This window comes from Lagenorhynchus albirostris, chromosome 2, assembly GCF_949774975.1.
Source record: "Lagenorhynchus albirostris chromosome 2, mLagAlb1.1, whole genome shotgun sequence".
Lineage (NCBI taxonomy): Eukaryota > Metazoa > Chordata > Mammalia > Artiodactyla > Delphinidae > Lagenorhynchus > Lagenorhynchus albirostris.
The window spans coordinates 166,052,859-166,076,898 of NC_083096.1; the positions used below are offsets into that span (position 1 = coordinate 166,052,859).

General features: G+C 46.0%; 1 protein-coding gene across 2 annotated transcripts in view; it reads left to right on the forward strand.

Annotated features, from left to right (window-relative positions):
- Nucleotides 1-2,361: 2,361 nt before the first annotated feature.
- Nucleotides 2,362-24,040, forward strand: part of PAFAH2 (platelet activating factor acetylhydrolase 2) — a 32,004-nt gene continuing 10,325 nt past the window's right edge. The window contains exons 1-9 of one of the 2 annotated variants that reach the window (XM_060140996.1): nucleotides 2,362-2,369; nucleotides 7,890-8,031; nucleotides 9,000-9,153; nucleotides 9,931-10,027; nucleotides 14,615-14,683; nucleotides 15,065-15,206; nucleotides 16,147-16,260; nucleotides 20,140-20,231; nucleotides 21,653-21,823. In XM_060140996.1, the coding sequence (XP_059996979.1) occupies nucleotides 7,942-8,031; nucleotides 9,000-9,153; nucleotides 9,931-10,027; nucleotides 14,615-14,683; nucleotides 15,065-15,206; nucleotides 16,147-16,260; nucleotides 20,140-20,231; nucleotides 21,653-21,823 (929 nt within the window). In that variant the 5' untranslated portion in view covers nucleotides 2,362-2,369; nucleotides 7,890-7,941. The remainder of the gene's footprint in view (nucleotides 2,370-7,889; nucleotides 8,032-8,999; nucleotides 9,154-9,930; nucleotides 10,028-14,614; nucleotides 14,684-15,064; nucleotides 15,207-16,146; nucleotides 16,261-20,139; nucleotides 20,232-21,652; nucleotides 21,824-24,040) is intronic. The other variant, XM_060140997.1, reaches the window with a different exon arrangement.

Consider the following 24,040-nt stretch of genomic DNA (forward strand, 5'->3'; position numbering starts at 1 on the left):
GGAAGTTTAAAACTTAGCTGGCCAGCAAACGTCCCCAGTATGGCCTAGTCTGGGAGTAGGAGACAGAGAAACAAACTCCAGCTGTCCCTCTCAGGACCAGGGACTCTAGTTAGTCCTGGGTAATCTGGGCCAGTTGCAGAGCAGTGATTAATAAGCCAGAGAACCATCTCTGATCTGCAGTAAGCTTTTTATGTTCTGCCGTCACCACCACCAACCACAGCTTTAATTAAATTTGGGGCTTGATTACCACACGCGGTGCTGCCATCACTCTCTCCTGATGACTTTATCTTGGTTCCTGGAAGGATGGTGGTGGTGACAGTGTCAGGAGGAGAGGAGAGTCTAAAGAAGCCTGAAGCATGGGCTTCCCTGGTGGCGCAGTTTTTGAGAGTCCGCCTGCCGATGCAGGGGATACAGGTTTGTGCCCCGGTCCGGGAGGATCCCACATGTCGCGGAGCGGCTGGGCCTGTGAGCTGTGACCACTGAGCCTGCGCGTCCGGAGCCTGTGCTCCGCAACGGGAGAGGCCACGGCAGTGCAACGCCGTGTACCGCAAAAAAAAAAAAAAAAAGTGTGGAGGTAACAATGAGAACCTGCTACATCTTGAGACTGGTGAGGAGGTGACCGTAGCTGGGGGCGCGGCAGGGCCGAAGAAAGGCGATTCCTGTCAGAGAACGCCAGGAGCAACACTTCAGAGCACGTCTTGGTGATGGGTGGGGGTTGCAGTTTGGGGAGGACCTTGAATGCCAAGCTGAGAAGTTGGGACCTTATTCAGCAGGTAGTAGGAAGCCTTTGAAAGTTTTTTTTTTTTTTTTTTTTTTTTTTTTGCGGTACGCGGGCCTCTCACTGTTGTGGCCTCTCCCGTTTGCGGAGCACAGGCTCCGGACGCGCAGGCTCAGCGGCCATGGCTCACGGGCCCAGCCGCTCCGCGGCATGTGGGATCTTCCCGGACCGGGGCACGAACCCGTGTCCCCTGCATCGGCAGGTGGACTCTCAACCACTGTGCCACCAGGGAAGCCCTTTTGAAAGTTTTTGAGCTGCCAGGATGATCCAGTTTTCTTATGGAAGTTTACAAGACTCCTGAGGATGTGGTCCTGCCTCCCTCCTCAGGTGTGCCTCTCTATCCCATCCCTCACACTCTGTGCTCCAGCCAGAGTGTAAAACATTCTTCATACTCCCCGTACTCCTGGCTAAGTCCTATTCCTTCAGTTCTCAATTTTAACATTTCTCTAAGATCTCCAAGAAGCCTTGAAGACACCATCCCATTTCTCCTAAGCCTGGGCAGGTGCTGCCTTTCAAGAGGGCTCCTATAACCCCTCGCGTCTTCCCCATTAGAGCTCGTATCACCGTGTAATTCTTCATTTGTCGGAATCCTCCGCTGGATTGTGAATTCTTTCAAGGTTAGCGACAGTAACTTGTGTGTTTCTAAGAACACACCAGTGTGTCCCTAAGAATCAGCATAGTGTCAGCAAAGTGAGGATGGATGGAGCGGCTGGGGCCGGAGGGGCGGGGAGGAATCTCTCAGGTTCCTCTCAGTTCTTGGCCATGAGTTTCTGAAGAAGGACAATGGAATACCACAAGTGTGAACAGGTAAGGTTGGTGGGAAATGCGCCCTTAATTTGAATGATCAGTCTTATACTCTCACTGGAAGCACAATGTGGAGAACACAAAACAAGCTCACGGGCTTCCCTGCTGCCGCAGTGGTTGAGAGTCCGCCTGCTGATGCAGGGAACACGGGTTCGTGCCCTGGTCCGGGAAGATCCCACATGCTGCGGAGCGGCTGGGCCCGTGAGCCATGGCCGCTGAGCCTGCGCGGCCGGAGCCTCTGCTCCGCAACGGGAGAGGCCACAACAGTGAGAGGCCCGCGTACCGCAAAAAAAAAAAAAACAAAACCCCAAAACAAAAAAAACAAACAAACAAGCTCAGACCTTCTCCTCACGGCCCTGAGAATAAAGCAAAGCCCAGGTTATCTCCAGGCACGCCCAGGAATTATTTGAGGAACGGTGAGGCGGAGGGTTACTAACCGGGACTATAAGCAGTAACCCTCCGCTCGGGCTTTGTAATCGTGGTGGCGGCTCCTCGACCACCAGGGGGAGGAATCACACCGCATTCCGGCCCTTGGGCGGTTTCACACCAAGACGAGGGGCCGTGTAGACCTCTGGGAATCGTAGTCCTGGGGGGCGGGTCGTAATGTGCAATCTTGCGCGGTGCACCTCGGAAGTTATAGTTCCGGACAGAGAGGCGGGAAATGGTTTTAAGCGCTAATTTCGAGTTCTAGAAACTACAACTACCAAAGGGCCACTGGCTCCTGGGCAGTTTCTCGTTTCCGTCGAGTTGACCTTTTGGGTTGCTTCTGAGAGGTCCACTTGACTGGGTAAGTTTGATTGGAGAAAGCTTCTATTCTGGACTGAGGGGTCTAAAGACTTGCTCACATTCCAGGTCGGTTTGGGGGGCTTTCTCGTCTTAATCCCAGGCTAATCCACATTAGTCCTTTATCTTTTCTGTTTCCTACTGAAACACCTCCAATATCCGCCCTCACCCTTTATTCTCCCACTATCATCTTGCTCTTTCACTCCCGGCGCCCCTGGAATCCCACGGTGAGCTCTCTCGTTCGGAGCCCACAGCCCCACCCCGAGCCCACGGCATCACCTCTCTGAAACGTGGCCTTCTTTGTGCTCCACACTTTTTATGTGCTTTACTCTTACCCTCAGTTTCCTGGTTTTCATACTAGTGAAAGAAGGGTCGCCATTCCTTCTTTCACAATCCACGGAAGTGCCCAGGACTGGAAGTCAACCCATAATACGAAATGGAGATGACAGTTGCTCTCTCCGTCTTAGCTTGAGGCAGTGTTGTGGAGCCAGTAAGCTAATACGTGTGAAAGTGTTTTATAAACTGTAAAGCCTCCACAAGCGAGAGATTATTTTTACTATAATTATTAATGCTCTGAAAAACTCTTATCTTGGCTCCTTTTATAGCTCTGTCCCCTTGTTGCTCAAACCTGCCCCTGAGCACTTGGTGTCTCCATTCTCTGAGAGCAGGGTGTTAGTTCCTCACTTCCCCAGAGACCACAGACTAATGAGCTCTAAGACTCCAGAGAGCTTTGTCTGGAAGGAAGCCCCAGAGAAGTGCTTGTCTTGGACTCTGTCCTGAAATAGCCAGTGATGAAAAGTCCACACAGCTGGCCGAAGGGTGGTCCCTGAACACTGGAAACGGGGCCCCAGCAGGAGATGGACAGCTGCAGTGTAAGCCCTATCCGTTCCCTCTGGGCTCTTCTGGGCCTGTTTAGTAGACGCTGGTTTTGGGAGGGGTGTCTCAGACTCGAAAAGGCCAGGAGGAAAGAAACCATTTTGTCAAAGGGTTTAATCCAGAAAACCACAAAAATCCCGGAAAAAAAAAAAGCTTACCTGGGTATGAGGAAAGAGAGACATAGCATTGTTAATTAATTCCTAGCATTTTATGAGCACTTAAAATGTACCAGGCCCTAGGCAATATCACTTTTCTTATTAATTTTCACTTATGAAATGTCCTTATTTTACTTATAGGGAACTTAGGCTGAGAGAGGTCATGTAGTTTGTTATGGTTATAGTACCTTCTATATGTCAGGTGCTTTACATACATTCATTTAATCCTCAGCAGCAGCTTCATGCGTGATTTATTATTTCTACCACGTGGAGAAGTTATCAGAGGCTTAGAATTGAAGGCCCTTGCTCAAGGTCACACAGCCAGTTAAGTGATGGAGGTGGAGTTCAGACTGTCACCAAAGCCTTTTTTTCCCCCACTATACCATATAGCCTAATTTTTAGATCAAAAAGACAGAGATTAAAGAATTGAGAGGGTTTAAATCAAAGCCAAATAAAGCAAGCATTTTTGGGGTTCCTACTATGTGGAGAAAGCATGAGGATAGATGGTTTGGACTCCAAAGAAATGTAAAACACAGTCTACCTCTGTAGTATATCTGAAGAGATAAGGCATACATGTGTAAAAAATTAAGTAGCATTCATTGGATAAACTGACTGTTGAGACCAGTTATATGCAGGGCACTGCATTAAGCCTAGTAACTGGCAGGAACATGCTTCTAGGTGGCCATGGGGATTAAACCAAGTGGTATCACAGTCATTATCATTTCATTAATATGAAAATGGTGGGCTGGAATACCATATACACTCAGTAAATACTTGCTGCATGCACACGTCTGAATAAAAGAAAAATCCTGGGTACCATCTGCACCAGAGGTTCTTGAACCTTGGGGATCAGAAAGCTTGGGAAGCTTTATAAGCTAATTGACCTCTGGCAATGGGGGCCCTAAAACCTGTATTTTTGAAAAGTTTTCCAGTTGATTGTGATAATAGTTTCAGGAACTTCTGATCTAGATTCTACGTGGACCACTTATTGGAGGCAAGTTACTGATTGAAAACTGCTAGAATACGTACTAATTCAAGAGCTGTCCTGAGGCAGCCTGTGATCGGTTATCAGGTGAGGGAGGCAGACAGTACTCAGAGTGGAGAGGAGGGAAGGTTGGAAGGACTTGGAAAGCTTCACAGAGGACCAGAGATTTCACTGGGCTTTGATGGTTGGGACAGGTTTGGATGGGTAGAGAGGCCTTTAGGCAGGCACCACCGCAAATTGTTTAAATAAGGTGAGCCAAAGAAGGTAGAGACACCTGGGCTGATTTCCTTGGCGAATTCCATGGCATTTATTAGAAATAACTCTGGATGCTCGGTGTGGATGTTTCTTAGGCAAAATTTGCCAGTCAGATTGGATTTTCCCATCTTCCCATTCTACTTGTGGATCAGTCAGTATGAGCCCAGGGAATGCAGATTCATTTTCATGTTAGCCTCACTCTGGCCAATTAGCTTCTTTAGTTTTTATTTATTTCCAAGTTTAATTTAGTTGATGACCTTCCCAGAAACTTTCCAGGACTGCCAGAGAGTTGTGCTTCCCTTCTGTTCTCAAGTGCTCTCATCCTGATTCCTATCTCATGTAATGTTCTCTGTTCTGATTAAGACCAACATCTCTTCCTGTAAGAAGCTACTATCATTCTGGTCACGCAGTGTTGAAACCTGACTCATCTTTGGCTCTTCCCTCTCCCATAACTCCCCAGATCCACTTAGTTGCCAGATCCTGTTGTTTCTACTTTTCACACAATCAACAAATATTTCCTGGATACTTCCTAAGAGCCAGGTACTACACTAGGTGCTTTAAATGCATTATTTCATTTTATCTCCATAGCAACCTTATGAGGATGGGTAGCATTCCCATTGTACAGATGGGGAATCAGGCTTAGAGTGATCAGGTAACTTGCCCAAGGTAAGAATGCTAGGCAGCGAAGGAGCTGGGCCTCAAACTTGGGTCTTTCAGACTTTATATCTCCCATGTCCACGACCTCATTTCCAGAGTAGATTCCAACTCCTTAGCCTAGCACTTGAGGGACTGCTACCCTCCAAATCTGGTCACATCGTCCTTTCTCACCTTGCATCCATCACAAACTTCTCGAGGTTTCTCAAGTGTGCTTTCTCACCTCTGTGCCTTTGCTCACACATTCTTCTACTCGAAAGTCAATCTTCCCATCTTCCCCTGCCCTCCACTTCCAAGCTAAAGGAGCTCTCTTTCTTCTTGGAACTCCCACAGTATTTTGTCTGACCCACTTTTATGGCAGTGAGAACTTGCCGCTGCTTCATTGTCACGTGGGTGTCGTGTCCTGTGCCCCCTCCCAACCCGCCGTGGGTTCTCTGTACATTTGCCTTCAAGGGGAAAAGGTCAGGGTCTGAGACTAAGCAGCACACGTTCAGCTTCCTTTTGGCTGAATAGTCCACTGACTGCCTCAGGGGCTTAGCTTCTTTTTAAAATGAATTACGTTTATTTTTAAATTTGCTTCAGAGAAACAAAATGAAGAAGTCTGTAGTAGAAAGAATGTCACTTATTATCTTCCAAAGTTAAATAGAATGACATTAGTATTATTGCTTGTCTAATGGTTTTCCATTAGATCAGACAATTGGAAGTTGGCAGTGAGGAGATCTATGTGTTATAATAGTTCTGGTGACCTTGAGCAGCTCACTTAACCTCTTGAGCAGCTCTCATAACCTCTTAACCTTGATTTCTTCATCAGTAAAGCTCATTTATGTACTGGGCTGAGGGGGGTGGTGGTGCAGAGGATGACTGTGAGGAGAAATGATCTCTAAGTTCTCTTCTTGCCCAGGCATGCTTTGACCTGAACTTTCTGATCCATCCCAGAGCATCTTAAAGAAAGCAGAATAATGTAATGACTGAAAATGTGGCTCAGGACTCAGTGTATCTGTTTAGGTGCTTTTGGTTCAAGCAACAGAATCTAAACCCAGTTGGTTTAAATAAAAAAGGGGATTTATTGGCTCTTGTAACTAGAAGGTCTAGGACTGGGTCAGGTTTCAGGTACAATCTAATCCAGAGATTCTTACAGTCTTCACAAATATGACTGTATTTCTTTATGATTCTCTCAGCTCTGCCATCCTCCACAAGTAGCTTCATCCACAAGGTAGCAGAGTGGCTGCAACAGTTCAAGGCTTCATATCCGCACATCACTCTAGCTCAAAACAAGAAAGAACTTTTCCACCCTCAACCATCAAACCAAAGTCCTGGGCTTTACTCTGGTTGGACCAACTTATGTCATGAGCCCACTCTTCATCCGGATACTGATGGGGATGCCAAGGGATGATTGGCCCAACTCTAGAAGTTAGTGAGGTATCAGCCCCACCCAAATCACTTCTGTGTAGGCTTCTGTGTAGGAGGGCAGGATAGAGTGGATATCAAGAAGTTTGATCACATTCTCCACTGTCACAGCCACACTGCCCGTGATCAAATTCTGGCTTTGCTAGCTATATGTTCTTGGGTAAATTACCTAACTTTATTAAGCATCAGTTTCCTTATCTGTAAGATGGAATAACAATACATATCCCAGAGGATTGTTGTAAGGATTTAATTAAATAATATATGTATGTAAAGCACTTGGTGTAGTTCCTGGCACAGAGTAAGCGTGATGCTGCTGTGATGATGTGATTGAAGAGGGACGGAGAGCAGTGGCATTAACCCCAATTTAAGAAGCAGCCAAGTTACAGGAATGTTTTCTAGTCAGAGCATGCACACCTGCCATGTTGAAGGCTCCTGTTTGATTTTCTGCCCACATTATACTCTTCTGTATCTCTATCCCTTTCTGCTCTGTCATTATGTCCTTTCTAGAAATGCTTTCCTTCTCCCCTGCCTCTAAAATCTTCCTTATATTTCAAGGCCCAGCATAAGTGCTTTTATAGTTAATAGTTTCGGTCAGTGATTTTATATGTATATAACTGAGTCTCCCCAGGAACAGGATCAGTGAGGGTTAGGAGCTCAGGTCTGGATTAGACAGACCCGAGTTTGCCACCTAGAAGCAGTGTGACTTGGGGAAGTTATTCAACCTCTTCATGCCTTAGTTTCCTCATCTGTAAAACAGGGTCTAACCCTCAGTTATTGAGAGAATGAAATGACACAATGTATGTAAAAAGCTTAGTTCAGTGCTGACACAGAGTAAATAATTGATGGTAGTAATTGTTATTCTTAGCTTCATGAGGACAAGGTCTGTGTTATAGTCCATGCAGCAGTAACTGCTGTGCTGGGCACATAATCAGATAAACACTTGTTAGTGGGTTTTGAAGCGTATGGAGGTTCTCTTTCCTTTTCATGACCATCTCCTTACCTCTCCACCACCAACAACAGAAAAAGCAGCCCCTAAACCTTAGTAAAGGCAGTGTAGCAAAGTGGATGATGTGGAAGATTGACTGAGTCACCGGCGGGAAGGAGGGGTGGATAGGGGTGGCAGATGACATGAATAAGCAACAGGAAGCTGAGAGGAAACCAGCAAGAGGCTGTTCTGTGTTCCACCCTCCAGCCATCAAGTTCAGCCACGGCCCAAGTCGTTGTTCAGTTCAACTGGTGGTGAAATGGGGGTCAACCAGTCCGTGGGCTTTCCACCTGTCACGGGATCCCACCTCGTAGGCTGTGGGGATGTGATGGAGGGTCAGAGTCTCCAGGTGAGTGTCTCCAGCACGTCTCCGCTGCTTCTGTCTGCACGGGACTTATCGATAGTGAGTCTGATGCTGCAATTCCAGGTGGGGGGAAACTGAGTTAGAGCTGGTCTGGATTTGGGTGTAGAGCCCCTAGGTCTCTTTTCCCTGACCTTTTTCTTCCTCTTTCCAATTAGAAGCATCTCAATAGACAAGAGATTATGGGTTCTTTTTCTGGCTCAGGGGAAATGGGGCCTCTAGCTTCAAAGGTAGCTCTCAGATGTCTTGAGAGCAGATGCCTGATCCTGGAAAGGTTTTGGATCTCATCTTAATCTGAGTGTATGAGAGGAAGAGCAGCGGACCATGTGCCATTGACCTTTGACTCCCTGACCCGGGTAGGAAGATAGTCTCCTTTTTCTCCTCTCCTGCCTTCGTCTATTTCCCTCTGGTACTTTGGTTCGGGACTTTCCCTCCATCGGTTCCTAGGTTATTCTCTGCTGGCCCTTGAACTCCCCCCTCCCTTGTGAGAGGCACATACTTCCTGGTAACCTCTCACCTACTCCCATGTAAAATGAGTGTGCTGCTGTTGCTTCCCAGGGGTCAGCCTGGAGGATTGTCCTGGGTGACACACCAATGCCACCCCATTCAGCATGAGGGCTAATCGCTCGCTCCTGGGACTTCTCCAGGCCTGGGCTCAGGGCCAGATTTAAATCTTTTGATATCTCAAGCATTGGGAATATTGTAGTACCCCTCAGACGTAATTCAAAATACAGTTGGCTGTTTGAAATGACATAAGCCTTACATGTATGCTAAACATAAAATCGCTTCTTTCTGGATTTTCTGAATACAAAATTCAGGTATATGAATTGAAGGTAAAGTTTCCCTGTTTTGGTGCTTTGCCGGTGCCCCAAACACCTGCTGAATGTGTCTGTTGGGACATCTAGCCATGCGTGGGCTTCTTGCTCTGAGCTGCTGCTCTCTTTCCTTCCTTACAGGGGAGCTTCTTTCGACTCTTCTACCCCTGCCAAGAGGCAGAAGAGACCACAGAGCAGCCCCTGTGGATTCCCCGCTATGAGTACTGCACTGGCCTGGCTGATTACCTGAAGTTTAATAAGCGCTGGGGAGGTTTGCTGTTCAACATGGTTGTGGGTAAGATTCTCTCCCAGCTGCTTGATTATGTTCCTAGGAGATCCCAAGGCAGACACAGTATATTACAGTTTGCTTTGCCCAGCCCTTTTGTAATGGGGCATCCATTAGCCAGTGTGGTATGGAGAGGTGGAGAGAATTATGTACATAAGAGCTTTGGTTATAGAATTAGACTGTCTTGGATTCGAATCCAGACTTTATCATTTACTGTGGGGCTTGGGCAAGTTACTTAAATTGTGTCTGAATATCTGATGCTTTTGCGGGGTTATAGTGTAGGACGTATGTAAAACATGTACTCTAGTGCAGTGCTTGGGATATAGAATGTGTTCCATGGATGGTGGCTATTACTCATTTATCCAGCACGTATTAATTTCACTCTGTGCCAGCTATAGTGTAGATCAAAGAAACATTCTTAACTGCCAAGGAGCATACTGTCTCCTGCAGTTGCCTCTCTAGCTCCTCCCTCTTCTGGGTCAGATGACATTGAATCATCCCCTTTCCCCAAAGGCCCCACTGTTAGGAACTCTACCCACTGCCTTGGCATCTCAGGGACTTAGTCTGTAAGTTGTTCAGTACCTCCCCTTTGGATTTATCTGCCCATTTTCTGTTGTGTTTATGCTCCCTAGGGGAGAAAAGGGGAAAGAGTAGGTGATTGATTGTCCTGGGCTGCTTGGGCAAAAGGTGGTTCTCCTGAGAGGAGGGCCACATGTCCTCATCACACCTGTGCCCAGGCTGCCCTTCGCATTCAGCAGGAGATTCTATAGCCCTTGTCTCTGCTAGGATCTTGTCGCCTGCCTGTTAGCTGGAATGGCCCCTTTAAGACAAAGGACTCTGGATACCCCTTGATCATCTTCTCCCATGGCCTGGGAGCCTTCAGGTAAGAGCTGCTCTGCCCCAGACCTTGTCATATTCCTTGCCTGGTTGCAGCTGCTGAGTCTCAGCTTATTCTCAAAGGGTAGGGAAACGCGTATTTCCATTTGTCAGTTTTCTTATCTACCATGTGCTTCATCCCAAGACACTGGGTCCACCTTCTCTAGAAGGCCTTCCCCCAGGCCCCTTTCACCCGGTGGAGCCTTTTATATCCTTGGCTTCTCATGTTCCAGCATTTATATAAATACTTGCTTTTAGCTTTCTTCCTCTATAACAGCCTAGAAGTACTAGAAGGGGCTTGAGCTTTATGGTCAGAGAGTCATTTATTCAACCTACACTGAGGGCACCTCAGCCTGGGGCACTGGCATAGTGATGAGGAAGACAGACTCGTTCCCGCTCCCGTGGAGCTTGCGGCCTCAGCTGTAAATCTCAGCCATACCACTGCACTCTGTGAGCTCGGGGCTGTGGTAGAACTCTCTGAGCCTACATTTCCTCATCTGTCAAATGGAATGCTGCTCCCACAGTGAGGGTTATGAGGACTCAGACAGGCACCTAATAGGTGCACACGCCTGCCAGTTTTCCTCTCTGTCTCTCTACGTGGAGGATCGTGGGGTGATGAACTGTAAGATCTCTTTCGCCAGATTTCGGGAAACACTTTTACAAGTGTTTTACAAGTCAGTATCCATTCAGAATTCTCCCCATGAATTCTGATTTTTACACCTTGGTGTGTTATATACATAGCTTAATAACTGTGGTACATGCGTCCTTATTTAAGCTTGTGAATATTCTCTCTGTATGTTCATTCATCAACATATGAGTCTAGTTTATGTCCCAGAGTGTTACACAAAGGCATCTATTTTTGCCTTTTCACACCTCCCACCCCCACCCAAACCATTGTCCACACTGTAGCCGGGCAGATCTATTTTAAAACCAGATATGATCTTGTCATTCCAGCACCTAGAACAGTGCCTGGCATATTGTAGATGTGCGATAAATATTTGTTGAATGAATGAATGAATGTCACTTCCCTATCTAGCTCTTTTTTTTTTTTTTAAATAAATTTATTTATTTATTTTTGGCTGCATTGGGTCTTCGTTTCTGCACGCGGGCTTTCTCTAGTTGTGGTGAGCGGGGGCTACTCTTCGTTGCGGTGCGTGGGCTTCTCATTGCAGTGGCTTCTCTTGTTGCACAGCACGGGCTCTAGGCACACGGGCTTCAGTAGTTGTGGCACGCGGGCTCAGTAGTTGTGGCTCGCAGGCTCTAGAGCACAGGCTCTGTAGTTGTGGCACACGGGCTTAGTTGCTCCGTGGCATGTGAGATCTTCCCGGACCAGGGCTTGAACCCGTGTCCCCTGCATTGGCAGGCAGATTCTTAACCACTTCTGCCACCAGGGAAGTCCGCTATCTAGATTTTTTTGTTTGTTTGTTTTGCGATACGCGGACCTCTCACTGTTCTGGCCTCTCCCGTTGTGGAGCACAGGCTCCGGACGTGCAGGCTCAGCAGCCATGGCTCACGGGCCCAGCCGCTCTGCGGCATGTGGGATCTTCCTGGACCGGGGCATGAACCAGTGTCCCCTGCATCGGAAGGCGGACTCTCAACCACTGGGTCACCAGGGAAGACCCTATCTAGATCTTTTTAATGGCCCTTTGAACTTAATTCAGCTGTTGTCATTGGCTTACCTGAATGCAGGTCCAGGACAAAGCTTCCAGCCTTGTTGCTTGCTACTTGCCCTACTCCAGCTCTCCAGACAAACAGCCCTAAAGGCACTATGTTACTTTCTGCCTCAGAGATTTCATTTGTGCTGTGCTTTGTGGCTGTTCCCTTTGCCTGGAATACTTGCTGTTCTCCTCTCTTCCTCTTCCTCCTTTTCATCTTTCGCCTGGCTAATTCCAAATTACCTTCAGGGTCTTAGTTTGGGTGTCACTTTCTTAGGGACACCTATCCTGACCCCTATATTATATTAGGTTAAGTTTTCCCGTGGTGTGCTTTCATAAGTACCTCTCAATACTTAACATACTTGTAATGAATTAATTACTTATGTGATTATTCTTTAATGTCTGTCTTTTTAACTAGATTGTAAGCTCCACAAAGGCAGAGACCATGTCTGTCTTCTATCTTTCCCAGTGCCTAGGGCATTACCTGGAAAATAGTAGTTTCCCAATGAATATTTATGTTTTGCTAGGTTCCATACATTCAGCAGGTATCTGTTGAGCACCTGCTCTATGCCAGCTCCTTGGCATGAAAAGAAGGTGGGACATATAAAGATAAACAAATCAAGGAATTTGCATCCACTAGAGGAGACTGAATATGGATTCACATAACTGTAGCACATGGCAGGAAGTGGAGAGCAGGTGTGGAGATGAGGCTAGAAAGGCAGCAAGATGGTTTTCTTTTTTTTAATTAATTAATTTTTATTTTTGGCTGCGTTGGGTCTTCATGGCTGCACGTGGGCTTTTTCTAATTGCGGCGAGCGGACTTCTTATTGCGGTGGCTTCTCTTGTTGCGGAGCACGGGCTCTAGGTGCACGGGCTTCAGTAGTTGTGGCACATGGGCTCAGCAGTTGTGGCTTGCAGGCTCTAGAGCGCAGGCTCAGTAGTTGTGACGCACGGGCTTAGTTGCTCCTCGGCATGTGGGATCTTCCCAGACCAGGACTTGAACCCATGACCCCTGCCTTGGCAGGCAGATTCTTAACGACTGCACCACCAGGGAAGTCCAAGAAGTTTTCTTATTCAGTAAATTTAGTACCTGCTATGTGCTATGCTGGGGTTGGGTATGCAGGAGTGAATACAATAGAGACCCTGCTTTCAGATTGTAGTCTAGTGGGGAAAAGAAGCTAACAAATATTATTTCCTAAGCTGACAGGTATTTTATAGAGAGAGCAGGTGAACACATGACTTTAGAGTGGTCTTTTTGGACTAAGAGTCTGTATTGAGGCCTCAGATCTCAGTAAACTGGGATGAATCAGTTATAAATACTCTTCATTAACCATAGGGAAATTCCAAGAAAAGGGGCAGGGAGGTAGAGGGACATGGTTTCCTCTTGTTGCATCTGCGGTTAATTCAGGATCTGAAATCCTTCCCATGAGTCACAGACCTCTGGCTTCCCATCCCAGGGAGGAGTATATATATTTAAACATTACCTCGCCATTTTAATGTGCCTCTGTCTCCTTTGGTTCCCACACAGTCCTGTGAGGTACGTGGGGAGGGGGATGCGTATTTTACAGATGAGCAAATAGGCTCTGAAAGGCAGACTTGTCCAAAGTTACAGTTTAAACTGGGAAGGGATCAGAAATCTCTGGCTCTCAAGTCCAGTTCTTTGCCTCCCTGAGAGAAGTGAGAAGGTGAAAAGAAACTTAAGACACTGACTTTCCGCATCAGTTAGGATCTGAGTAAGTTGTATTTCACAGAAAAACCCCAAGCAATAGTGACCTAAATAACATAAAATTTATTTTTTGCTCAGATAAAAAGAAAGCTAGAGGTAGACAGAGCTGATATGATAGTTCTACAAAGCTGTCAGAAAACTAGACGTGTAGCTTCTATTTCTAAGGGTATCTCATGACCCAGGCTGCTTTAGGTCTAACCATTACATCTGCAGTCTATGCAATAGGAAGGGAGAACTCTTCTGAAAGTTCTATATAACACAACTGCTTACATCCCATTGACTAGAGCTGCTCTGTCCATTATTGGTAGCTTCTAACCACATGTGCATATTGAACATTTGAAATATGGCTGGTCCAAACTGAGATGTGCTATAAGTATAAAACACACATTGGATTGCAAAGACTTCATATGAAAAAAAAAAGAGAATGTAATAAAATATTTCATTAATTAAAAAATTTTGATTATATGTTCAAATGATGATGTTTTGGCTATATTGGGTTAAATAATATATATTATTAAAATTAATTCTACCTCTTTCTTTTTACTTTTTAAAATATATCTACTAGAAAGTTTTAAATTACTTAGGAGGATAGCATTATATTTCTATTGCTGGACTAGAACTTAATCACACAGACAAACCTGACTGCAGAGAGGCTGGGAAATGTCATATTTTTTTGCATGACAATGTCTTCAACTGAAAATTAGATTCTATTATTAAGGAGGAAGGGAAAAATAGGTGTTTGGAGTAGGCAATTGGCAGTGTCTGCCATATTTTTTCTGGAAAGTTGGAGGACAGACCAAAAAACCCACATGTTAAATCTCAGATGCATATTTGCATATTAAAGAAATAGCCAGAGTCCCTGTCCTCAAGGAGCTTACCAACTAAGTTGGGAGACATACAATATATAGACAATAAGAATGCAATTGTTTGAAGTAGCCAAACTATTGGGGTTGGGGGTGGAGGAGATGCGTCAGTGTATGGGGTTGAAAAACACGGTGGATTGACTTGCACATGCTCCCTGGAGGAGGACATTGGAGCCTTGGTGAGAGCAGGGGTATGCTGGCTGGAAAAAGCTTCTGGGCCAGGGCTGCTGCAAATGAAACTTCCTCCATTCCATTTTTTGAGATGGCTACTAGCAGAGCATGGTTGGACTAGGGGCTAAGGGTAGGCCGTTCTTTTGATCACTTCTCTCGGTTCCTTCCTGGATCTTTAGGACACTGTATTCAGCCTTCTGCATGGAGCTGGCCTCCCATGGCTTTGTGGTTGCTGTACCAGAGCACAGGTGAGGGATGACGGTCACAGTGAACCATCATGGGTTGGGTGCCTGCAGTGGGCTAGGGTATAGGCTAGTTCCCTATAGATATATTATTTCTAGTCCTCACAGCACTATGCAAGGTAGGGGTTATATTCATTTTAAAGGTGAGGAAACCAAGGTTCAAAGATGTTGAATAACTTGCTGAAAGTGACATAGCTGAATTGGGGTTCAAACCCAGGTCAGTCTCCAAAATCCACATTTTTTTCTACTCCTATGTGTGCCCCCGATCTTTTTCCCTATTAGCTAAAGGATAATCTAGAATGTCTTGGCTGAAAAGGAGGATTTGGTAAAGGGGAGAAATAAGTCCAAGTGTCTTCTGGTCTCTCTCTGGTGGCACATGTATTGCAGGGATGGGTCAGCTGCAGCAACCTGTTTCTGCAAGCAGCCCCCAGAGGCGAACCAGCCCAACAGCGAGTCACTGGAGGAGGAATGGATCCCCCACCGTCAAACTGAGGAAGGGGAGAAGGAATTCCATGTTCGGAATTGCCAGGTAGGCTTATGCCAGTGGGGAGGGAGAGTAACTAAGCCTGTCCTCCCTATAAAACACTCACTAAGAAGACTTTGAACTAACCTCTCTTGAAATCTTAGTCATAGTGGTTCTGAGCTTGTCACATCAGAGAAATGAGGTATTAATCAAGACTCTTACAATTGCAAGTGACAGAAACCCAACTTAAGCTTGTTAGGCAAAAAGGAGAATTGGTTGGCTTATATAAGCAGACAAGGGAAGGGCAAGACTGCTAGTCCCAAATGCCATTGGGACTTGTTTTTCACTCTTATCTCTGTCCCTCTGCTGGTTGGTCTCATCTGCTAACTGGCTTACCTTATGAGGTTGCACATGTTTGCCCTCACCATCTGAGGGAATAGGGCTGTTTTGGGGTTGTCCCCAACTTCTACCCCAAGGTGCAAGATGAAAAATCCTGGATAGAGACTCCGAGGCTGGGGAGAAGTACCAAAATACGAAGTTCCCATCCGAGATACATTGCTAAATTTTTTGGGGGAGGGGCAATCCTCAAAAGTCAGGGTTAACAGGAGAAGTAAGGGCAGGTGAGTGCTAGGCAGACAAAAACAATAGACATGTGCTATAAGTGGGCAAGTGGAATCCAGTACTGGGTTGATGATAGGAACACTTTTGTGTCCTCTTGTTGTCAGAGTGCTTTCATGTGGCACACTGTACCCATGTTATAGCCCTGTGTACCACGGTGGGTACGTAGAGTCTGAACAGCAGGGCTGACTTCGTTGTGCTCTTAGGTGGTGCTTACATGTGTGGCTGTGAGGGAGCTAAGCCTTTCTCAGGGTGTGGGGACCACAGTGCTGGATGAGATGTGCATGGGCACGTCATCTCTGCGTTCTTCCTCGGCTCTGTAGGGGAGCGAGATCCCCGCTGGATGGTTGTGCAGTATTCCAGCTCCCACTGGCACTGTCTGTTGCAGGTGCACCAGAGGGTAAGCGAGTGCCTGAGGGTGTTAACTGTCCTGCAAGAGGCCGCTGCTGGGCAGACTGTCCTCAACACCGTGCCTGGCGGGTTGGATCTGATGACCTTGAAGGTATGGCAGCACATTTTATTCATCAAGACTTTCTTGCTTGCAAATAACAGAAGCCTAACTCACTAGCTTAAACCAAAAGAGAATTTATTGGCCCAACTAAGTAGGAAGACCAAAAGCAGATTGGCTTCAGGCCAGCATGGCTAGATCCAGGGTCTCAACTCTCTCCCTTCTCCTGGCTCAACTCCACTCTGTGTATATGGGCTTCATTCTCACCAGACTCTCTCCATTAGGCAAGAAAGGTGGTTGCTGGCATATTCCAAGCCTGCATCTCAACTCAGCTCCAGACCTAAAAGGAAAAGAAACTGGTAGCTTTCAGCAATCTGGAAAGGCCATGGCCTGCTTGGGTCACATGCCCCTTCTGGGCCAGTCACTGTGCCAGAGGGATAGGGTATTCTGGTTAGCCTGCCTACGTTACACACCCACTTCCGGGTCAGGGGAACTTGAGCACCAGGACTGACAGCCTCATGGGGCCGCATGGGTGAGGGAGGGATGGTTTGTTCCGCAAAGGAAGAGCTATGGAGCCGCATACAACGTGTGTTGTCTACTGCAGGCTCAATCCTGCCTTTAAAGGAATCCCAAGAATCCCCCAGAAGGAGAGAAACTGTCCCCCACATGGAATTTGGTGCCTATGAAGGCACATTTTCCTCCCCTATCCAGTCCTTTCCTCTGTAATTTCAAAAGTAGCTCAGGCTTTATTTAGAGGACCAAGAAATCACACAAAAGCATGAAGGAAAAAGAAACGGAATTTTTGGATATTTTGATGTTTGTCCTTCCAGTTCTTTTAAGATGCAGTTTTTAAAAAACAATAATGTTGGGCTTCCCTGGTGGCGCAGTGGTTGAGAGTCCGCCTGCCGATGCAGGGGACACGGGTTCGTGCCCCGGTCCGGGAAGATCCCACATGCCGTGGAGCGGCTGGGCCCGTGAGCCATGGCCGCTGAGCCTGTGCGTCTGGAGCCTGTGCTCTGCAACGGGAGAGGCCACAACAGTGAGAGGCCCGCGTACCGCAAAAAAACCAAAAAAACAATGTTACTATTTAATACAAGGTGTTTTGTGGCCCTATTCTTCATTTAGCAAAACAGTATGAATGTCACATGTCTTCTTATTCCAGTTAATATTTTTCTATGGCATGATTTTTTTTTTTAGGAGTTTATTAATTAATTAATTAATTTTTGCTGTGTTGGGTCTTCGTTTCTGTGCGAGGGCTTTCTCTAGTTGTGGCAAGCGGGGGCCACTCCTCATTGCGGTGTGCGGGCCTCTCACTATCGCGGCCTCTCTTGTTGTGGAGCACAGGCTCCAGACGCGCAGGCTCAGTAGTTGTGGCTCATGGGCCTAGTTGCTCTGCGGCATGTGGGATCCTCCCACACCAGGGCTCAAACCCATGTCCCCTGCACTGGCAGGCAGATTCTCAACCACTGTGCCACCAGGGAAGCCCCTATGGCATGATTTTTAATAGCCATGTAATATTCCATTGTATGAGTGAGAATGGTATATACATATATATATAAATATATAATAATTACTCCTTTATGAGGACTTCCTATGATAAGAGCTCTTTTCACAAACATATGCATTGTTATCTCTTTACATAGAAAGAAACCAAGGATCTAAGAGGGTAAGTATCTGCCCAAGGTTACACAGCTAAGCAAGTGGTAGAGTGAAACTTTAATTTGGGGCTTTTTGCCTATGCAGTGTGCCCCAAAGCCTCTTTAGAAAATATCTTTTAAAGGCTCTGGAAAAGTCTTCCAGGAAGAAGCATCAGCCTGAATGGCCAAGAGGTAAGGCAGGCCCTGAAATCTAGAGAGCTTTGCCCGCTATATGGTGTATGTCATCAGTCCCCACCAGATAAACAGGGCCAGGCACCACAGTTCAGGCCTCTGGGCCTGTGGGCCTGAGACAGACATCGGGGGATGGCGGGCTATGTGTAGTTGGATTAGTTAAGAGGCAGCCTTTTGGAGAAACACAGAATGAAAACAGCTAAGTGAATTTTCATCTATCAGATTGAGCAAGATCCAAAAATTGATTACTCACCCTGTCGGCAAAGCTGTGGGGAAGTAGCCTCTGCTCCGTTGCCAGTGTGAGTGCAGATTGCCCCATGCAGGGCAGTTTGGCAATAGCTCTCAACAGCACGAATGCACTTAGTGTTTGACCCGGCAGTGTCCAATTCTGGGAATTTATTTTACACATCCCTGCACACATGTAACATGATGTATGTATAAGGTTATTCATCCCAGTGTTGTTTGTAATAACGAAAGATTGATAGTATCCTAAATGTTCACCCATAAGTGACCACAGCTGGTTTAATAGATTATGGAACAATGGATGTATTATTTTGGATAATACTAATTGCTATAACACGTAAGCCCCAAATCTCAGTGGCTTAACAAAGAGAAATTTATTTCTCTCCCACATGATCCAGGCTCCCTTCTTCTAATCGCTCCACCCTCTTCCACCTGTGAAACCCAACTTCACCATGTACGTTAAGCCAGGAGTGGGAAAGAGCATGGAGGTTTGCATGGAAGAGTTTTGATAGACCGTGCCTGTAAATGGAGATAATCACTTACATATTCTATCACAAGACCACTATCGCTCACATCAAGTCACAAGGCCACATCTAACTGTTGGGAAATAGAGTCTAGCTGTGTGTCCAGGAAGAAGAACAGTTTTGGTGATCACTAGCTGTCTGTACCATGGTGAAATCAAATGTAGCTGTAAAAAAGAATAAGGAAGCTCTTTATGTACTAATATTATTATGTAAAAAAAGTAAGTTACAATATCACTTGTGTAAAAGGGGGGAAAGTATATATTCATGTTTACCTGTGTAGGCATAAGTAAGCTCTGCAAAGACGCAAGCAACTTACCTGTCTGGGTAGGGGGTGGGCAACTGTGGACAGGGAATAGTGTAGGTAGGAGACTTCTCTATATACTCCTGATTTTAGAGTTATGTAGATATTATTAACTTATTAAAAAAGCTGAAGAAACCTTGACCAATCCAAAGGTACTGAGCAAAGAGGGGAGAATTTAGATACAAAAACTTGGGATAGAAGTTGGGAAGAGCAAAGGACAACATGGGTTCAGGGCAGAGGCTGGGCAGCAAATCCTGGAGAGATTTTTTGAGCCCCTTAGGAGGCAGCTGCAGTGGTTTTTTATATAACCATGTCCTGAAGGCTTCTGGGGACAACCAGAAATAGATGCTTGCAGAGCACGTTAGAGCGAGCAGGCTCACTTTGCTAGATAAAAGTCAGGACAGATGTCAGAGGAAGTAGAACCTGAATTGGTTTTGGTACAAGCAGTCCTTGCTTCAGAGCAAAGTGGAGGGGCAGTAGGAGCGCCCCCATTCTGTACTTGACTTGGAGCACGTGTCATCCATCCCTCTGGTTGGATTGGTTATAAGGCAAGGATCTAAATAAAGTGAATTCTTATTCTTTTTTTTTTTGGCCGCACCATGCGGCTTGCGGGATTTTAGTTTCCTGACCAGGAATCAAGCCCTGGCCACCACAGTGAAAGCGCTGAGTCCTGATCACTGAACCTCCAGGGAATTCCTGAGAGTTCCTTATTCTTAACGTGCTCTTATACTGATAGGTCATATAATTTCTGTTTATTCATAGATATTTGAATATCTACCTCATCCAGATATTATAGGTGGCAAGATTATTAAAATAAAGATGAGAAATGTGGTTTTCAGAATTCGTGCCTACAGAAGGCTGTTCAGTCCAGGGATGGCCTGACCCGTTGCTCTCCAGTGGGCAAGAGACGCTTAATACCGTGGTTTTGGAGGTCTCGCCCACTGTATTGTGTTTCTGCATCATTGTCTCACTGTTTCTTCCTCTTGCCCTTGAAGAGTTCCTAAAAATGCACCCCTGTGTTTCTGACCTTTCTCAGGGCAGCATTGACGTGAGCCGCATGGCTGTAATGGGACATTCATTTGGAGGGGCCACAGCTATTCTGGCTTTGGCCAAGGAGACCCGATTTCGGTGAGTTTCCCAGTGATGCTGCTGTTAGCTCCACACACCATGCATTCATTCAGCATGTATTTTGTGCTAGGTACTGTTTTGGGAGGTGGGGATTCAGTGGTGAAGAAGAAAGCAAGGTCTCTGATTTCATGGAATTATGTTGCTGTGGGAGGAGACTAGCAAACAAGTAATCAAATCCCTGGCACCCAAGTGCAACAAAGAAAGTAAAATAGGCTAATAAGCTGGCGTATGTGGACGCTTCCTGGAGAAAGTGACATAAGCTAGACTCAAAGGCAAAGAAGCCAACCACATAAAGGTCTAGGAGAAGATCATTCTAGGCAGAGGGAACAGCTAAAGGCCCTGAGGTGGAAAGAAGCTTGCTGTTTCAGTGTGGGAGGACCATAGTGAGCGAGGGGGAAGCGATTCAAGGTGTAATCAGGGAGATAAACAGGGGCCCACTCATGGGGCCTTCTGGCCAGAGTAAGGAAGTTAGATTTTATTCTGAGTATGACAGGAAACCACTGAAAGATTTTAAGTATAGAAAAATCTTATTTACATTTAAAAACCACTATGTGAAGAGTGGGTCGTAGCAGGATAAGACTGGAAACAAGGAGGCTAAGTAGAAGGAGGCTATTTCAGAGTCAAGGTGAGAGATGAGGGACTTGCTTTAGGATGGAGGTAGTGGGATGGAGAGAAGTGAAGGGAGTCAGGATGGGTTTTAGAATTTTCAGGACTTAGGTGAAGGAAAGAGAGGAATCAAGGTTTTTCATCTGTGTGCCCATCATTTGAGTGGAAGATGATTGTCCTTTATTGAGATGGAGGAGACTGGAGGAGCATTGGGGGTGGGGGATAGTAGGATGCTAATCTTAGGGCCTTAGTTTTGCCCTTGGTGACAGAGATTTCTGCTGGACAAACTGGCCATGACTTTGAGTTGTGGCAACAAGGAGGCTTTCCCTGACGTTCCTGCCACGTATGCTCTGGGCTTACTTAGCAGCTTGTGCGATCAGGACACTAAATTGTATTTTGCTACCTTGTGTGGTTCTATCTCCACTGCTATTCTGGGAGCTCCAGGAGAGCAACAACTGTGTCATTTATCTCTAGATCCACAGCACAAGGCTAAGCACATAGTAGGTACTTGAAGAGGTGAATGAATGAATGAGTAAATGAATGAAGTGCCATTCTGTGTGACTCAGGTCAGCTGCCTGAGAGTAGAGCCAAGAGAAGGAGGAGGTCTGATCCTTGTTTTCAGAGAGTTTAAAAATCTAGAAGGATTTTTGGTGACAGGTAAAAGTGATCTCTATCCAAGATCCTAACTGAAGGGTATGGGCCCTGGTTCCCCTTCCTGGCTTTCTGAGCTTTTTACCCCGCTGAAGGGAGAACTACCCTAATTGTTCTTGCTTGAGTTTCTACATGGCAGTTCCACGTGTCTGGTCCTGTTGCAGGTGTGCTGTGGCTCTGGATGCTTGGATGTTTCCTCTGGAACGTGACTTTTACCCCACGGCCCGAGGCCCTATATTTTTCATCAATGCTGAGAAATTCCAGACAATGGAGAGTGTCAACCTGATGAAGAAGATTTGTGCCCAGCATGATCAATCCAGGATCATAACTGTCCTGTGAGTAAACTCCAAGATCATGATCCCCAGTGGCCTCTCCATTTTCTGCTCAGCTGTGGCTCCCGTAATTGCCTCTAAATTATCCAGAAGTTCTACCCATTGATAGAATACATAAATACCTCCTGAATTTCAAAATCTTAATTCCTTTGGAATTTCATATCTGTCCTTCTTTAACACTTAGCTCTACCTGCAGTGATTTATTCACTAGCTTATATGACTTTATGACAGGGTGTTATGGGATTATGTGTTAGAGAGGAAGAGGTGTGGGTCTGGGTGGACTCCAGGAATCTCTAATCTCATTTGGGAATTTTACTGAGTCTTTTGAAGAGTATGGATATAGTAGACCTTTGACACTCACAAGATGGATTTTTAGAGACCTTCATGAATACCTAAATTCAGGTATCTTCCATGAACCATCTATTCTCTGCCAGAGAGAAACCATATTCTCTTCACTTCCATCATCAACACTGTCAGATGGTTTGATTTTAGGAGGCATTTTTCACAGAGAGAAGATTTTGAGTGACTTTAAGAAATGAACTTTAGGGCTTCCCTGGTGGTGCAGTGGTTAAGAATCCACCTGCCAATGCAGGGGACACGGGTTCAAGCCCTGGTCCAGGAAGATCCCACATGCCGCGGAGCGACTAAGCCCGTGCACCACACCTACTGAGCCTGCACCTAGAGCCTGTGGGCCACAACTACTGAGCCCATGTGCCACAACTACTGAAGCCCACACGCCTAGAGCCCGTGCTCCACAACAAAAGAAGCCACCGCAGTGAGAAGCCTACACACTGCAACAAAGAGTAGCCCCTGTTCGCCACAACCAGAGAAAAGCCCACATGCAGCAACGAAGACCCAACACAGCCAAAAATAAAATAAATAAAATAAAATAAATAAATTTATTTAAAAAAAGAATGAACTTTACATAGGAAGTGGCTTAGAGCTACAGGTGCAGGACTAAAGTCTCACTGACAAGTCTCTGACTTGGTCCTGCCCTGTACTTGAGCCAAATAGCCCACATGATTCAAGGATCCCAGGTCTTATTTCAGCGAAATGACAAGTAACTACATGTCATGGCCCTATGGACTCATTCAGGTGGTTGAAATGCCAGATCCAAAGCCCGGACCGCTAGGGGTCTGCTCAGTAGGCCATGGCTTCTTCCCTTGCCCATCTTGGCCCAGGCTGTCTTCCTTGGGGCCAGCCCCTCTCCTTTCATTTTGATTTCATGGCAGCAGAGGACTGCTTGACAGTTTCCCTAAGCCATTCAGATCCAGGATAACTGTGACCTCTGGAGGGGAGGGAGAGCATTTGGGAAGGGGTACACAAAAACTGCGGATTTAGCTCTGTTTTTTTTATTTTAATAAATTTATTTTATTTATTTATTTTTGGCTGCATTGGGTCTTTGTTGCTGCACACAGGCTTTCTCTAGTTGTGGAGAGTGGGGACTATTCTTCGCTGCAGTGCACGTGCTTCACGTTGCGGTGGCTTCTCTTGTGGAGTACAGGCTCTAGGCATGTGGACTTCAGTAGTTGTGGCACGTGGGCTCAGTAGTTATGGCTCACAGGCTCTGTAGCGCAGGGTCAGTAGTTGTGGCTCATGGGCTTAGTTGCTCCGTGGCATGTGGGATCTTCCGAGACCAGGGATCGAACCCATGTCCCCCGCATTGGCAGGTGGATTCTTAACCACTGCGCCACCAGGAAAGTCCCTGGATTTAACTCATGACGATATATTATTTCTTAAACTGAGTGCTGGATACGCAAGTATCCATTATATTTTTCTTTATACTTTCTCATGTACCTTAGATAATCCCTTTTAAAGTCAGTTTTTCTGCATGGTATCAAATAGAGTTTAACATTTAAATCTTCCTTCCCTCATTGAATTGACTAGTAAATTTAGTTATGAGTAATTTAGCTAGAAATGAACCTAGTGAGAATTTCACCTTCAAATTAAGTGCATTTGATGTCAAAGGACTTAAATTCTGATCCAGAAACACTCTTTTACAAGCACTTGCCCTAACTTTTCTGATTACTTAAAGGCAAGTTATTTCTTTTTCCTGTTTACTTTGTGTACAGTTCTGAGCTAAAGATGGAGCTGATAAGTTTTGTGAATGTTCAGAAGTCACTGGGTAAAAACCATGGGGTGATAGTTTATAATAACGTGGGAATGGCAGGTGCTGCAGACCTCGCCTCAGTGCCCCATCCGCTGTCCAGCTGACTCCGC